Source organism: Palaemon carinicauda, chromosome 13 (assembly GCF_036898095.1).
Source record: "Palaemon carinicauda isolate YSFRI2023 chromosome 13, ASM3689809v2, whole genome shotgun sequence".
Lineage (NCBI taxonomy): Eukaryota > Metazoa > Arthropoda > Malacostraca > Decapoda > Palaemonidae > Palaemon > Palaemon carinicauda.
This window is the reverse complement of record NC_090737.1, coordinates 94510189-94526365: the sequence shown is the minus strand read 5'-3', so window position 1 is coordinate 94526365 and position 16177 is coordinate 94510189. Positions and strand designations below refer to the sequence as shown.

The following is a 16177-nucleotide window of genomic DNA, read 5'->3' as shown; positions in this document are numbered from 1 at the left end:
GCTAGTACAAGTTCTTTGTGTCTCCTTTCTATAGCTAGTGAAAGTTCTTTGTGTCTCCTTTCTATAGCTAGTGAAAGTTCTTTGTGTCTCCTTTCTATAGCTAGTACAAGTTCAGTGTGTCTCCTTTCTACAGTTAGTACAAGTTCCTTGTCTCCTTTCTACAGGTACAAGTTCTGTGTGTCTCCTTTCCATAGCTAGTAAAAGTTATGTGTGTCTCCTTTCTGCAGCTAGTTAAAGTTCTGTGTCTCCTTTCTACAGCTTGTAAAAGTTTTGTGTGTCTCCTTTCTACAGCTAGTAAAAGTTTTGTGTGTCTCCTTTCTACAGCTAGTAAAAGTTCCGTGTGTCGCCTTGCTACAGCTAGTTCAAGATCCTTGTGTCTCCTTTCTACAACTAATACAAGTTCTTTGTGTCTCCTTTCTACAGCTAGTACAAGTTCTTTGTGTCTCCTTTCTACAGCTAGTACAAGTTGTCTCCTTTCTACAGCTAGTACAAGTTGTCTCCTTTCTACAGCTAGTAAAAGTTCGTTGTGTCTCCTTTCTACAGCTAGTAAAAGTTCGTTGTGTCTCCTTTCTACAGCTAGTAAGAGTTCGTTGTGTCTCCTTTCTACAGCTAGTACAAGTTGTGTGTGTCGCCTTTGTACAGCTAGTACAAGTTCTTTGTGTCTCCTTTGTACAGCTAGTACAAGTTCTTTGTGTCTCCTTTGTACAGCTAGTACAAGTTCTTTGTGTCTCCTTTGTACAGCTAGTACAAGTTCTTTGTGTCTCCTTTGTACAGCTAGTACAAGTTCTTTGTGTCTCCTTTGTACAGCTAGTACAAGTTCTTTGTGTCTCCTTTGTACAGCTAGTACAAGTTCTTTGTGTCTCCTTTGTACAGCTAGTACAAGTTCTTTGTGTCTCCTTTGTACAGCTAGTACAAGTTCTTTGTGTCTCCTTTGTACAGCTAGTACAAGTTCTTTGTGTCTCCTTTGTACAGCTAGTACAAGTTCTTTGTGTCTCCTTTGTACAGCTAGTACAAGTTCTTTGTGTCTCCTTTGTACAGCTAGTACAAGTTCTTTGTGTCTCCTTTGTACAGCTAGTACAAGTTCTTTGTGTCTCCTTTGTACAGCTAGTACAAGTTCTTTGTGTCTCCTTTGTACAGCTAGTACAAGTTCTTTGTGTCTCCTTTGTACAGCTAGTACAAGTTCTTTGTGTCTCCTTTGTACAACTAGTACAAGTTCTTTGTGTCTCCTTTGTACAGCTAGTACAGATTCTTTGTGTCTCCTTTGTACAGCTAGTACAGGTTCTTTGAGTCTCCTTTGTACAGCTAGTACAGGTTCTTTGAGTCTCCTTTCTACAGCTAGTACAAGTCCATATTGAATCCTTCTAAAATCTGTTGAAAACTCAATCTCACGTTGAATCCTTGTAAGTCTGAGCAAGTGTGATTACGAATGTTAGGAAAATGTTCGTAACCGAAGGTGATTGCTACTAGACTTTTAATCACTGTATAACATTGTTCATTTAAAATGTTTGCAACTAACTTCCTCTACCTACACTGTTTAGTTTTCTACTTTGCCACTATTTTGGATTTCATTCATATTTGCTATCAAACTCCCTTTATGACTTGACAAGAGTGTTTCACTTCCGATATGCCACAGTGTTGAATAGACTACAGGGTTTTATTTTGACACCATAATTATTAATATATATGTTTCCTTTTTGTACACGTTATGTTATACCTATTCCAATTCAAAGAACTGAACATCTAGATTCTCTGTTTTATGATTGATTGACTGCTATATCCTTTATTGGTGTATGTGATAGTTTTTCAATGGCTTATCTTGAAGGCCTTGCTAAGTCATTTCATTTTAGTTTTGAGCACACTTAAATTCTGTGCTTCACAGAATATAACGTCCACCCCGAAGTACTAAGTCCGCAGCTAATTCTATGAAGTTTGGTGATTATTTCTGAATTAGGGTGGAAAGTTTTACTCGGAACATGGCCAAATTGCAAAATTATTTTACCAATTTGATTCCTGAATTTATGGAACATTACTTCGCATCTTTTCCAGCACGTAGACACCATATTAAAGTTTAAATGTGATGCTCAAAATTTTTATCTAATATTTTTCTTTTTTTTTTCTTGCATTACGGTCCTTAGTTTATCAGACTTCTATTGCTGTAGCAGTGTGTACCAATTATTTTTTTAATTGGGAATTTAGTCTTAGAAAATTAAGCACTATTTCTTTAGTTCCTAAGTCATTTTATTAACCGATTGCTAAACACCAGTAGATAAAATAATTGCTATATTAGTTACAGCCCTGTATACTTCTTATCCCTTTACCTTTACGTGTCTCTTACAAATGGAACCTGCAGATAGTCGCTCTCGTCTCTCCTTGGTTGGTGTTTAAAGGTCAGTTGAATTACAGTTCTCTTCCTTTAATTAGTAGTGCCCCTCTCTCACACCTGCTCATAATTGACTGCTAAAATTTCTATTAAATAGAAATCTAGTCACTTTCTTCCGAATAAAGCCAATACCTTACCAGATGGTGTATGAAAAATAAGTCAATTACTTGAGGGTATATTCATAACAAAGTATCTTTTACACAATTTTTCTCTACAAGTTTGCTTATTACTGATGACATATTTTTATTAAATTTTGAAAGTTGTTTTGCTGGAAAACATTAATTTTCATTGCTGTTTGAATTACAGGACTGAGGTGTCTTGCTTAATACTGATGACATATTTTTATCAAATTTTGAAAGTTGTTTTGCTGGAAAACATTAATTTTCATTGCTGTTTGAATTACAGGACTGAGGTGTCTTGGATTGGCACCAAGTAGAAATTTGGTTGAAATGAACCAAAGGTATATAGGAAATTAAAATTATTTCTGCTACTTGGATGATTACAGCTGTTGGTAAAGCTACTGACTTACTAAATATTTCATTCAAGGTCTGTTATGTAGCATTAATCTTTTCTGATAAGAATATGGCAACAGTTTTATGTGCCAGGTCTGTACTGTGCCCTTTATCTGCTTTGATAAAGAATGTCAATTAAATCATATAAAGTAATTAGTGAAAGAAAACTAACACGGAAGCATAACTTTGCAAAATAAGTGTGATTAAAAAAAAAATTGCTGGTGAAGTAATTGAAGAGCAATTTGTAATAAGCCTTTTTTTCCAGGAATGTAGATGACACTGATTTTAATTTCATATCTGGATTCAGGCAGACTACAGCTAGTAGAGTGATTCTCTGATATTGGTAACAAGTGAGTATATCCGAATGTGTAACGACTACAGGGCATTCTGTTGACACTAGTTTTTTATATAAGTTTTTTTTTTTTTTTTTGAAGTAAAATTAATGTAAAACTTTACATCCAATTATCAAAAATTTAACTTTGCTTATACATTCCATACTTCAAGCTTTGATAACTATTCTAAAGTTTTCATGCACACAATTATGAAACTTGTAATTTTTTTTTTTGGGGGGGGGGTTATAAAGTTACAAAATAATATATCAATAAGTTCCTAATCCTTTAACAATATGGGTATATATTAGTAAGAAAGAATGTTTATGTAGTTATTCTGAGATTTAATGGAGGAATCTTTGATGACTACAGGATTTTCAAGTTTTTTTTTTCAGATATGTTATCTCTAAACAGATTTAGAGCAATGTCACTTCCTGTGACTGCAATGTAATAACTTTGGAAATCATAGAGGAAAGCTTAGCTTATCGGCTAGCGTGGTAAACCACTTATTGGTTGTAATATTGCTAAGGTAAAACTTTCCAATAGCTTTGCATGCCATTGTAAAGGGACTTGTCAACAATTAAGGAATATCCATTCACTGACTACTTTCCTTCATTCAAAGTGACTATTAGTTCTGTTTAGCAGTGTAATAGACCTTAGACGAACTACAAAAAGGTTAGATTAAATTAAGTTATTCAACATTGAGGTCTCGCACATCCGTAAATTATTAACCCTTTTACCCCCACCATAAGGTTAAATTTCGAGCACGTTTTGCTATATTTTTTTTTTTAAATTGCTCTAACAGGCTTAATTTTTGTCCTAGAGAGGTCAGGTTGGTCTCATTCTTTTGGAAAATGCCTGAAGTTTTTCAAAAAATTATCAAAAAATATGTAAAATATGTAATTACCAGTGTTTTGCAAGAACGTACCGGTACGTCCTTTGGGGGTGAAAGGGTTAATAAAAAAAAAATAAAAATAAAGGAAGTCCGTATGCTTCTGATAATTGCATATGATGCTGGTGTGGCGATACTCTCCCGGGAGCTAGTGTCAGGGGGTCTGGCTTTTCCGTAAATATGTATCTAAGGCAAAATTTATGGATAAAATATATATCAAAAGTTTCAGTAGTGTTTACTGTTTTGTTTCTGATGCTTTGCAAACTGGTTTAGTTCACCGAATAAAACAAAATTTGTAGACTACACAATTTGCCGTCGAATGATAATGACCATGGCAGTCCTGTTACATAACGCCCAACAGCTCAATTAATCAGGAAATTCACTGTGTTATTTGGATTTGATATCCTAATCAGCCTTTACAAACCTATGAATCTACCCTTGATATATAACGATTTAATTTAGCTTTGCTGTTCCCAAGCAAAAAAAAGATACATAACTGCAAAATATTTTGCCCATCTAAAATATAAGAAATTAAATGCAACCGCACCACATTACATGTAAATGATTACATAGTCATGTAAAAGTAGCCAAATTATTAGTTTTGTAGATTTGTTGCCATACGTTCAGACGGGAGTACACTGTCATTGTTGGATACCTCTATTTTCGGGCTTGTAGGATCTCCTATCTGGTGTTGCTGCACAACACTGCTCCTGATAAATCACCTCCTTAAAAACACACTTTCTCTAGTCCATACGGTTTCGGGCAGGTGTTTGCAGGTTTTCCATTATTCTTTTTTTTAATGTCTACTTACGTCTGCCAGGTTTTCAGTGGACGTGTTTTAGTTGTCTGCGTCAAATTCGTTAGAGTTCTTCTTCATGCTCACGAACTTCTTGACGCATCAGCTTAGTTGGCATTTGCTAAATATATAGCTTCTATGATTGTGCATCCTGTTCCATCCAGAACCTGCGTGAGAGATCAGGTTAGGACTGTAATTTTCTGCAAGTGGAAATAAATAAATCTACTTTCATGAAATGGGATCTCGGCCATCGAAAAGCAAACGTGTTTCTTGTACATATCATTGTCAATCTTAGTAATAGATGAAACGATAGTTCAAAGGTTTTTCAGGAAAATGACACCACTTGTAGATGTGTATCATAAATTAAGACTGTCAAATTCTGATTTGGTTTAGTTTGTTTTTCTTGCTTACTTCACTTTAAGGGCGTCTTTTCTGACCCTATAAAGCAGGCGAACCCTAACACGACACTTTTCTGTTGTTTACTTTAAGAAAACTTCCCGGTATAATTGAAAGCAAAACCCAAGTTCCGTTGAATTGACTCGTGGAGTGTTTACAAAAAGTTGCCTGGTTGTCACTATATTGCAGCTCAGCACATTAGCGTTTAACAACTTAATGCTGTACTGTGTACTATCCATTCAGTAGTTGGAAAAGCCTAATAAACTTTAATGAACCCCTTCTCAAACAGGCATTATGGATAAACTAACTATGTAAATGAATAACAGACATCATTAATGGTATTGCAGATGTTAAAATGTCAGTAGTCATACTTGTTGGTCTATAGAATGTAGAACATAATTCGAAATGGGGATAGCCCATTTATTCCCGATTTCTTATAAATTCAATGACCTTAACAAATTGATATCCTGTGGGATTATTGTGATTGGTATTAAATCATTATAAATCTGTATAATACTTACAAGCAAAAGAGTGTGGTACTGTTTCTTTTAGTAGGAAATATAGTAAATTAACAATAAAGAAATTTAAAATGTTATCTGTATTTTAGTTCGTCTTTTGGAAGAATAAAATTTCTTAAAATTTTAGAAATAAAAATCATGCAGTGTACTGTGGTAGCACAAGAGAAAAATCTGAGGCAGTTGTAGATTTATGTTCTAATGCTTCCAATACCTAACTAAAGTTAATTGTTATAATTAACTGAATTTTTAATTTTCATGCAACCAGAATTTAGACAAATATAAATTCCATTTCAATCTCTTGAAGAATTTTAGGAATGTCTCTCCATTGTTAATTTTCTGTAAAATGTTTGATATAAATGTTTTAGATTATATTATTACATTCTAGTGTGAAATCGCTTTTATGATTTTTTGGAGGACTTCGTAAAATGTAGCTGTGAAGCGGTGAAATCTAATGCAGTTTTACCATAAAAAGGCAAATATTACTAACTTTACCAATGGCTACCCCTACCCGAGTGGTAATATAGCAAACTCTTACAGTGCACTTAAGGGGTCGTTCCTAAAGGGTCTTTAGGATATCTTAGGATCCTAACTGCAGATTTTAAGACTTTATATCATTGGCATTGACCAATATTCTTGCTGACTAACCACCTTTAATTACTCTGAATAGCCAATGTGTTTGTGTTTTTAAATTGCGCCAAGTTCTGAATGGTTTGGACCCTAACAATGAGGCCAGAGGCTATCGGATGACAATATTTTGGAGCATTAGATAGTTTGCTCAGATCAAAGGATTTGAGTTTGCTGAAATCGAAGGATTTGACTGAAAATTACTAGACACAAATTCTACGTATCTTCCATGGAATTTTGTAGCTTAGTTATTGTATAGGATATAGTTTTCTTTCTTTGTTTCTCCCAAGGCTAGTAAGAGCTCATATTGACTTCTGAAATGTTTACTACAAACATCCTTTGCTGATGAATCCTAAGAGCAAGTATTATTAAGGACTTATTTCTAATGTTTGTAACTGAAGGTAATCGTCACGGACTTTCTATTAACTATACTGTATATTAATGCACACCCTGTTCTAGTTTTCAGCTTTACTGCCGTTTCGGATTTTTATATTCTTATTTACTGTAACGTCCTTCATGACTGAACAAGTGATGTTCACTCCCAGAACGCCACAGGGTTAAATAAACCACAACCTTTTAGAGCTAGGGCATGTAAGGAAAATTCACTATGTATATTAATATTGATGTAAATAATAAGTCTTCAAGCTTTAACTATATTTTCTTTAAAATGTTAAAGCTTTAGGTAGCCTATATATTAGAACAAACTGTGATTTTCTCACTAGATTTATCTACTTCCAAATGACTAATTTCAGGATAAATGGAAAAGAGAAATTACTGCATTATATATTTCTGATATGTAATTGTTATAAACCTATTTTTTTTTTCTGCTGTTTTGTTATTCTTTAACATTCTCTTTCTGACTTTTCAATCACGAGCGATTGCAAACTATATTCTAACTCCATTGCAATCAAGAAGTATATATAAAGAAATTTTTTATGCATCAATTTGATAGGAAAAAATGGTATATAAAACTTAGAGAGCAGAAAGAAATGAAAGCCGGTAACAGTAAACATTAAGACACCAGGCTCCAGACAACAAAACATAGAACTGAGTATTTGAAAAAAAATTGTTGTGCTTCCTAATCCTCCTGTCCCCTTCATTGCCCTTTGTGCTGCCGGTGACATATTGCCTTTCGATGTTGGGCCAGGGAGCCTTCTTTGCCCTTTGTCGTGAGCCTTCTTTGCCCTTTGTCGTGAGCCTTCACTGCTAAACCTCCCACTGCTGTGAAGCCTTCATTGCCCTTCGTAGTGCTGCTGTGAAGCCTTCATTGCCCTTCGTAGTGCTACCGGCAAGCCTTCATTGCCCTTCGCAGTGCAGCCGGAAAGCCTTCATTGCCCTTCGCAGTGCTGCCGGCAAGCCTTCATTGCCCTTCGCAGTGCTGCCGGCAAGCCTTCATTGCCCTTCGCAGTGCTGCCGGCAAGCCTTCATTGCCCTTCGCAGTGCTGCCGGCAAGCCTTCATTGCCCTTCGCAGTGCTGCCGGCAAGCCTTCATTGCCCTTCGCAGTGCTGCCGGCAAGCCTTCATTGCCCTTCGCAGTGCTGCCGGCAAGCCTTCATTGCCCTTCGCAGTGCTGCCGGCAAGCCTTCATTGCCCTTCGCAGTGCTGCCGGCAAGCCTTCATTGCCCTTCGCAGTGCTGCCGGCAAGCCTTCATTGCCCTTCGCAGTGCTGCCGGCAAGCCTTCATTGCCCTTCGCAGTGCTGCCGGCAAGCCTTCATTGCCCTTCGCAGTGTCGTCGGTAAGCCTTCACTGGCCTTCGCAGTGCTGCCGACAAGCCTTTATTACCGTTTGTAGTGCTGCCAGTAAGCCTTCAATGCCGTTCGTAATGATACAAGCAAGCCTTTGTTCCCCTTCGTAGTGCTCCTGGGAAGCCTTCGTTGTCATTGGCATTGCTCCTGGGAAGCCTTCGGTGTCTTTGGCCATGCTGTCGGCAAGACTTCGTTGCCCATTGTAGTATGGCTGGCAAGCCTTTGTTGCCCTTCATAGTGTGGCCGGCAAGGCTTCGTTGCCCTTTGTAGTGTGGTTGGCGAGCCTTCGTTGCCCTTCATCATGCTGCCAGGAAGCCTTCGTTTACCTTTGTAGTGCTACCAGCGAGCCTTCATTGCCCATTGTCATGCTGCCAGAATCATTCAGTCCCCTCATTGACCTTTGATGTTCGGCCAGGGAGCTTTCTTTTCCCTTTGTCGTGAACCAGCATTGACAAACATCCCGCTGCTGGGAAGCCTTCATTACCCCTCTTAGTGCTGCCAGAAAGCCTTCATTGCACTTCGTAGTGCTGCTGGCAAGCCTTCAATGCACTTTGTAGTGCTGCTGGCAAGCCTTCATTGCCCTTCGTAGTGCTGCCGGCAAGCCTTCATTTCCCTTCGTAGTGCTGCCGGCAAGTCTTCATTGCCCTTCTTAATGCTGCCGGCAAGTCTTCGTTGCCCTTTGTAATGCTGCCGGCAAACTTTCATTGCCCTTCATAGTGCTAATATCCAACACTGTCCTCCTTCATCTTCTGTTGCTATAACAGAACCATATCCCTTGTTGATGGGTATAAGCTTCTTCTTTGCCCTAGTCGAGATTTGATAATGCTATGAACAATTCTTACACAATAGCCAATTCTCGAATTAGTAACGTTTGTCAGCTTCATCTGCTTTACTGTCTAAATATTCTCTCCAGTCATTCCTGGCTTTTCTTTTGACCTCACTGTAGGTACTGAAATGCTTAGCATGCTCTACCTTGTAATTTTCATTACTTCCTCGAAAACTTTCTACCATCAATTTATTTCTTTGTCTCCATTTTATAGTATCCCAAGTATCATTTGATATTCACGGCTTTCTCCTTATAACAGTCTTAAGACTTCACTACCAACTAACCCATGTGTTCTTAATATCACGCAATTCTTCATTAATTGTCTGGTCTTAGTGTCTTAAAGTATCCATGACTGCAAATAGATTCCTACATTCAATTGCAAATATTTCTGTTCTACTTCTAAAAGCTTAGTTGTGTCAAACTTGATTATTCTATTTATCTTTCCGTTGGGTGCTTTCAGTTTTAATTTCAATGTGGCAATGAAGAGCTGGTGATCACTACCAATATTGGCACCTCTATAGTTTCGTACATTTCTCAGTCCTCCTTCTCTTTTAAAAATGGCAACGTGATCTCTCTCATTTTTGTAAATGCCACATGGTTTATAGTCCATATTTATTTGTGCATGTTCTTGTATTGAAAAAGAAAGATTACCTCCAATGATAAAGATTGTTTGCTGAACATGAACTTATGAAATGTGCTCAATTTCCATTGTCAACTTCGCCAAGACTCTGGACACCAATCACATTATCTTTACTAATGACAATTTTTGTATTTACAATTTTTAAAGTTCTTTTGCTTGAAAATATTAGTTTTCATTGCTTTATGAATTACAAGAGTGAGGTGAACTAGATTGGCCGCAAGTGAATATTTGCTTCAAATGAAAAGAAAAAAAATCTATCTTATAAAATAAAGCTCGCCTACTTGGAAGTTTACTGCTGGTGATAAATCTTTCCACATGCTGGATATAGTTTTCACAAGGTCTGTTCTGCGGTATTTATCGATCTGATAAAAATATGGCATCGGTTTTTTGCATCAGGTTAGTACTGTGGCTTTTACCTGTATTGATAAAAAGATAGCGTTAATAAAGCTGAAAAATCAATTGGTGAAAGCGTACTTATACTGAAGCTATCCACATGACTATGAGAATTTAAAGTGTGAATCAAGTATGACGATATAGCACAATAATTCATAGTAAATCTTCTTGATTTTCCCAGAAGTGCAGAAGTTATGGTGTTGAATTGCATCGCCGTAATTGGGCATCCTACAGCTTGGGGTGTGAATCTCTGAATTCGGAGACAAGTGAGTATATCAGAATGTGTATCAACTATGGGGTAATTTATTGACACTAGTGTAATGAGTTTTTTTTCCAGGAAATAAAGAAAGAACATGTAAAATTCTTCATTTAATTATCAGATATTTAAGAGGTTACTGATTTCCTGCTGTTTATTTTGATAAAAATTCTCAATTCTCTCTGGGTTTGTAAAAGTCGCAAAATAGCAAACTACTGATATAAAAAACGGTTTAGTATATCGGTACGTATATGTAAGAAGTGTCGAACGTTTGTCACGATATGCTCTCTCTACCAGTTCAAGAACATGGCACTTAGAAATCATTGAAGAATGCTTAGCAGTGTCAAAAAAAAAAAAAAAAATATTGGTTGTAAAGTATTAATTACGGGTAGTGATACATCACAACTCCTACAGTGAATTTCTTGTGGCCTTCCTAAAGGGTCTTTGAGGGATACATTTCGCTCCTAGATGCAGTTTAAGATTTATTCATAATCATTACATTGACCTATTTACTCATTCTTGCTAGCCTGCCTTTTTAACTTCTACTTTGAATAGTGGGAGTGGGGGAGTTTTTCATTTACACCAATTAAAATTCTGAATGGTTTACAGTATAATAATGAGCCCGGAGTCCAAAACAGATTCAAGCTATCTGTAGCCAATAATTTGGTAAAACTGCTTTCTACCATTGGAGCATTAGAAATACACAGTAATTATTCTGTTTCTCCTTTCTAAAGATAGTAAAAGCTCCTATTGAAACCTTATGAAATCTGTAGTTAAAACTTGCCATCGCACTGAATCGTTGAACATTAAATTTGGAGATCAAGTTTGATGATAAAGGGGGGTCTAAAATATTTTATAACTAACCGTAATTGCCATCGACTTTCTATTAACTAGCCTATAACATATAATGGAATTAGAATTTGCACCGAATAACCTCTACCAGAACTCTTCTAGCTTTCTGCTTTAACACTATTTCATATTTCATTCTTCCTATTTTCTACCCAACTCCTTTCATCAATGAGCTAGCGAAGTTTTCTCTCAATCATGCCACAACATGGAATAGCCCACAACCTTTCAGAACTAGTGCATGTAGACGAAATTTACTGTATGTCTTTCAATACATGTATTAAAGTAACAAACTTTGCATTAAAATATATCTAAAACTTGCTCCTGTTCTTTCCTTCCAGGGCAATAATAGAGATATCAATGTAATTATTTAATAGGCAATTGATAAAACATTAATCATTTTAAATTCCACTCCTTGATTGCACATCAATTCAACTTCAACGAAGTGAAATTTTACTATATTTCTACTTTTTATATGCAATGATACTTTCTTTCCAGAAGCAAACACTGTGAAAAAAAGGTGGTTGGTTGAAAAGGAGAGTCGTAGAAGGCAGGCATCAGAAGTTAAGAAAAACCAACATTATATGCAACAAGTGGAGAGGAACAGATATTTAAGGAAACGCAGGCAAACACGGCACTTGCATAGAAGGCAGCAGCAGTTTCTGTCAAGAATAATGTCAGCTTTACAATAAGGGTAAAGGAGTGGAAAATATACAAGAAAAATGTGGTAGCAGCAAAAGAAAGAACTTGGACAGTAGGCTATTATAAAATCAGTACCAGATGACTGTTGACAACATAAGCTGAAGGTTAAATGCACTAAACAAGCACAGTCAACAGTAGTTTCAGTGAATATATTTAAAATGCAGTGGGAATTAAGTAGGAAAGCTATCCACAGCAGAACATAAAACTGACAGCTGAAGCTAAAATGTCGTCTCCAGCAACTCAGAATAAGAACCAAGGAGAGACAGTTACAGAAAATGCCAGAATAGAAGGAAAAGAAGCAAGAAACCTAGCAGTAGTTTAATGGAAATTACATAGCTAATATCAATGAAAATTATTAGAAGTAAGGAAGTAGATATCCTTCATATATATAATTGATAGCAGGAAGACTAAAAGAAAGCAGCTATTTAACACAATAAAATACACAAATATGTCAGCAGTGGCATTCGATTAGAGCGCAATGAAATAAAGTATTTATGAAGAAGTGCAATTAATTTAAAGCAGCAGGACATTGATGTCGGTGAAGGTTGAGCTACGGCAAAAAGGTTATTGAATGCTGAGCACTGGCAAGGAAAATGACACTGAAGGCATGGCGGGTAGAAGTAGAAGAGGAATGAAGCCAGAGAAGCAGAGATATGCAGAGCAATGAAGGTCAAGATGAAGCATGATGACAGGCAATGAATCTTGGGCTGAAGAAAGATTAAGGTCAATAAAAATAGATCAGCAGCACGATTGAAGTTCAATTTGACCTGGGGACCAGTAAAAGGAAGGAACTTGAAGGTTAAGCAGCAGCAACCCAAAGGGTAACAAACCATACGACAGCAATAAGGAGGGCAATGAAGACTGAGAATCATAAGTCGAAGGGAAGTAATGGTGTTGACAGCAAGAAGTCTAAGGAAAATTAAGACTTGGCTGCTCATAAACAGAAGGCAATAAAAATTAGGCAGTCATATGCAGGAAGGGTGATGATGGCTTACCAGCTCCACAAAGGACAATTAAGAATTGGCAGCAAAACAATGAAGGGAAAGGAAGTCTTGGCAATAGCACAAGGGCAACGCATGCTCTGTACCAGCACGACAATGGAAAGAGCATACCCTCTAACACCATCACAAATGGAAAGGCTTACTAGTTAACAGCATTACTAAGAGCATAGCATGCTCAGTAGCAGCGCAACAAAGGGCAGTGAAGGCAGTGTATCAGCTCAACCAAAGGAATGAAGGCATGTCAGCAGCATGATGAAAGGGATTGAAGATCGACAGCATCATGGCAAGGGGCAAGGAAGGCTTGCCAGCAGCAAGGCAAAGGTCAATGAAGGCTTGCAAGCAGCAGGGCAAAGAGCCATTAAAGCTTGCCCACAGTAGGGCAAAGACCAAAAGCAGGGCAAAGACCAACAGCAGGGCCAATGGAAACTAAGGCTCGCAACCCTCAGAGGAAAGAGCAATGAAGGCTTCCAAGCAGTAGAGTGAAGGGCAATGAAGGCTCCCCAGCAGCAGGGTGGGCAATGAAGGTTTGCCAGCAGCAGGGCAAATGGCAATGAAGCTATCCAGCAGTACGTCGAAGGGCAATGGAAGCTATCCAGCAGCATGACAAAGGGCAATGAAAATATGCCAGCAGTATGATGAGGGGTGATGTGAGCAAGCCAGCAGCATGACTAAAGGCAACGGAAGCATGTTGGCAGTACGATGAAGGGCAATGGAAGTAAGCCAGCAGCACAATGAAGGGCAATGGAGGCTCGCCAGCACCCCCAACGAAGGGCAATGGAGGAGACCCAGCACCACAACGAAGGGGAATGGAGGCTCATTGGCACCACAACAAATGGCAATGATGGCTCCGCAGCACCACGACGAAGGCAAATGTAGATTCCCTGCCACTACAACATAGGGCAATAGAGGTTTGGCTTCACCATGAAGAAGCGTGATGGAGGTTCACCGGCACTGCGACAAAGGGCAATGGAGGTTTCCCAGCACCACGACAATGGTGATGGAGGCTCGTCGCCATCACGACTAAATGCAATTGAGGCTCGTCGGCATCACGACGAAATGTAATGGAGGCTATGGAGGTTCGTCGTTACCACGAAAAAGGGCAATGCAAATCTCCCCACCACTACGAAAAAGGGCAATGCAAATATCCTCACCACCACAAAGAAGGGCAATGGAGGCACACCAGCACAACCATGAAGGGAAATGGAAGCAAACCAGCAGCATGACCAAGGGCAATGACAGAAAGTCGGCAGCACGATGAAGGGCATTGGAAGCAAGTCGGTAGCACACAACAAAGGGCAATGGTGGCTCGGCGGCACAACAACGAAGGGCAATGGAGGCTCGGCGGCGCCACAACGAAGGGCAATGGAGGTTCAACGGCGCCACAACGTAGGGCATTGAAATCTCCTCGGCACAGTGCCGAAGGGCAATGGAGTCTCGCCAGCACAGCGGCGAGGGGCAATGGAGTCTCGCCGGCACAGCGGCGAGGGGCAATGGAGTCTCGCCGGCACAGCGACGACGGGCAATGGAAGCTCGGCGGGACAGCGACGAAGGGCAATGGAAGCTCGGCGGCACCACAACGAAGGGCAATGGAGGCTCGGCGGCGCCACAACGAAGGGCAATGGAGGCTCGGCGGCGCCACAACATAGGGCATTGAAGTCTCCTCGGCACAGCGCCGAAGGGCATTGGAGTCTCCTCGGCACAGCGACGAGGGGCATTGGAGTCTCCTCGGCACAGCGACGAGGGGCATTGGAGTCTCCTCGGCACAGCGACGAGGGGCATTGGAGTCTCCTCGGCACAGCGCCGAGGGGCAATGGAGTCTCCTCGGCACAGCGCCGAGGGGCAATGGAGTCTCGCCGGCACAGCGCCGAGGGGCAATGGAGTCTCGCCGGCACAGCGCCGAGGGGCAATGGAGTCTCGCCGGCACAGCGCCGAGGGGCAATGGAGTCTCGCCGGCACAGCGACGAGGGGCAATGGAGTCTCGCCGGCACAGCGACGAGGGGCAATGGAGTCTCGCCGGCACAGCGACGAGGGGCAATGGAGTCTCGCCGGCACAGCGACGAGGGGCAATGGAGTCTCGCCGGCACAGCGACGAGGGGCAATGGAGTCTCGCCGGCACAGCGACGAGGGGCAATGGAGTCTCGCCGGCACAGCGACGAGGGGCAATGGAGTCTCGCCGGCACAGCGACGAGGGGCAATGGAGTCTCGCCGGCACAGCGACGAGGGGCAATGGAGTCTCGCCGGCACAGCGACGAGGGGCAATGGAGTCTCGCCGGCACAGCGACGAGGGGCAATGGAGTCTCGCCGGCACAGCGACGAGGGGCAATGGAGTCTCGCCGGCACAGCGACGAGGGGCAATGGAGTCTCGCCGGCACAGCGACGAGGGGCAATGGAGTCTCGCCGGCACAGCGACGAGGGGCAATGGAGTCTCGCCGGCACAGCGACGAGGGGCAATGGAGTCTCGCCGGCACAGCGACGAGGGGCAATGGAGTCTCGCCGGCACAGCGACGAGGGGCAATGGAGTCTCGCCGGCACAGCGACGAGGGGCAATGGAGTCTCGCCGGCACAGCGACGAGGGGCAATGGAGTCTCGCCGGCACAGCGACGAGGGGCAATGGAGTCTCGCCGGCACAGCGACGAGGGGCAATGGAGTCTCGCCGGCACAGCGACGAGGGGCAATGGAGTCTCGCCGGCACAGCGACGAGGGGCAATGGAGTCTCGCCGGCACAGCGACGAGGGGCAATGGAGTCTCGCCGGCACAGCGACGAGGGGCAATGGAGTCTCGCCGGCACAGCGACGAGGGGCAATGGAGTCTCGCCGGCACAGCGACGAGGGGCAATGGAGTCTCGCCGGCACAGCGACGAGGGGCAATGGAGTCTCGCCGGCACAGCGACGAGGGGCAATGGAGTCTCGCCGGCACAGCGACGAGGGGCAATGGAGTCTCGCCGGCACAGCGACGAGGGGCAATGGAGTCTCGCCGGCACAGCGACGAGGGGCAATGGAGTCTCGCCGGCACAGCGACGAGGGGCAATGGAAGAAAGTCGGTGACAGCAAGTCAGCAGCACGAAGAAGGGCATTGGAAGGAAGCCGGTAGACCCACAATGAAGGGCAATGGAGGCTCGGCAGTGGCATAACTAAAGGCAATGGAGGCTCGGCGGCGCCACAACGAAGGGCAATGGAGGCTCGGCGGTGCCACAACGAAGAAGGGCATTGGAGTCTCCTCAGCACAGCGCCGAAGGGAATTGGAGTCTCCTCGGCACAGCAACGACTGTCAATGGAGTCTCGCCAGCACAGCGACGACGGGCAATGGAGTCTCGAAGGCAC

At 41.6% G+C, this 16177-nt stretch overlaps 1 protein-coding gene across 1 annotated transcript; it reads right to left on the bottom strand.

The window, feature by feature from the left end:
• Nucleotides 1–133: 133 nt before the first annotated feature.
• Nucleotides 134–8368, bottom strand: LOC137651709 (repetitive organellar protein-like). The gene is made up of 2 exons (XM_068384929.1): nt 8196–8368; nt 134–1406 (listed from the first exon to the last, which is right to left on the bottom strand). Exons 1-2 carry the CDS (start codon nt 8366–8368, stop codon nt 134–136), a joined length of 1446 nt encoding a protein of 481 aa, XP_068241030.1.
• Between the last annotated feature and the right edge of the window lie 7809 nt (nt 8369–16177).

Bases quoted from the DNA above. Each gene is read 5' to 3' on its own strand.
- LOC137651709 (XM_068384929.1), bottom strand. From the start codon at position 8,368: ATGGCCAAAGACACCGAAGGCTTCCCAGGAGCAATGCCAATGACAACG. The intron at 1,407-8,195 runs GTGAAGGCTTAC...ACACTTGCTCAG, and splicing joins CGGCAGCACTGCGAAGGCCA to ACTTACAAGGATTCAACGTG.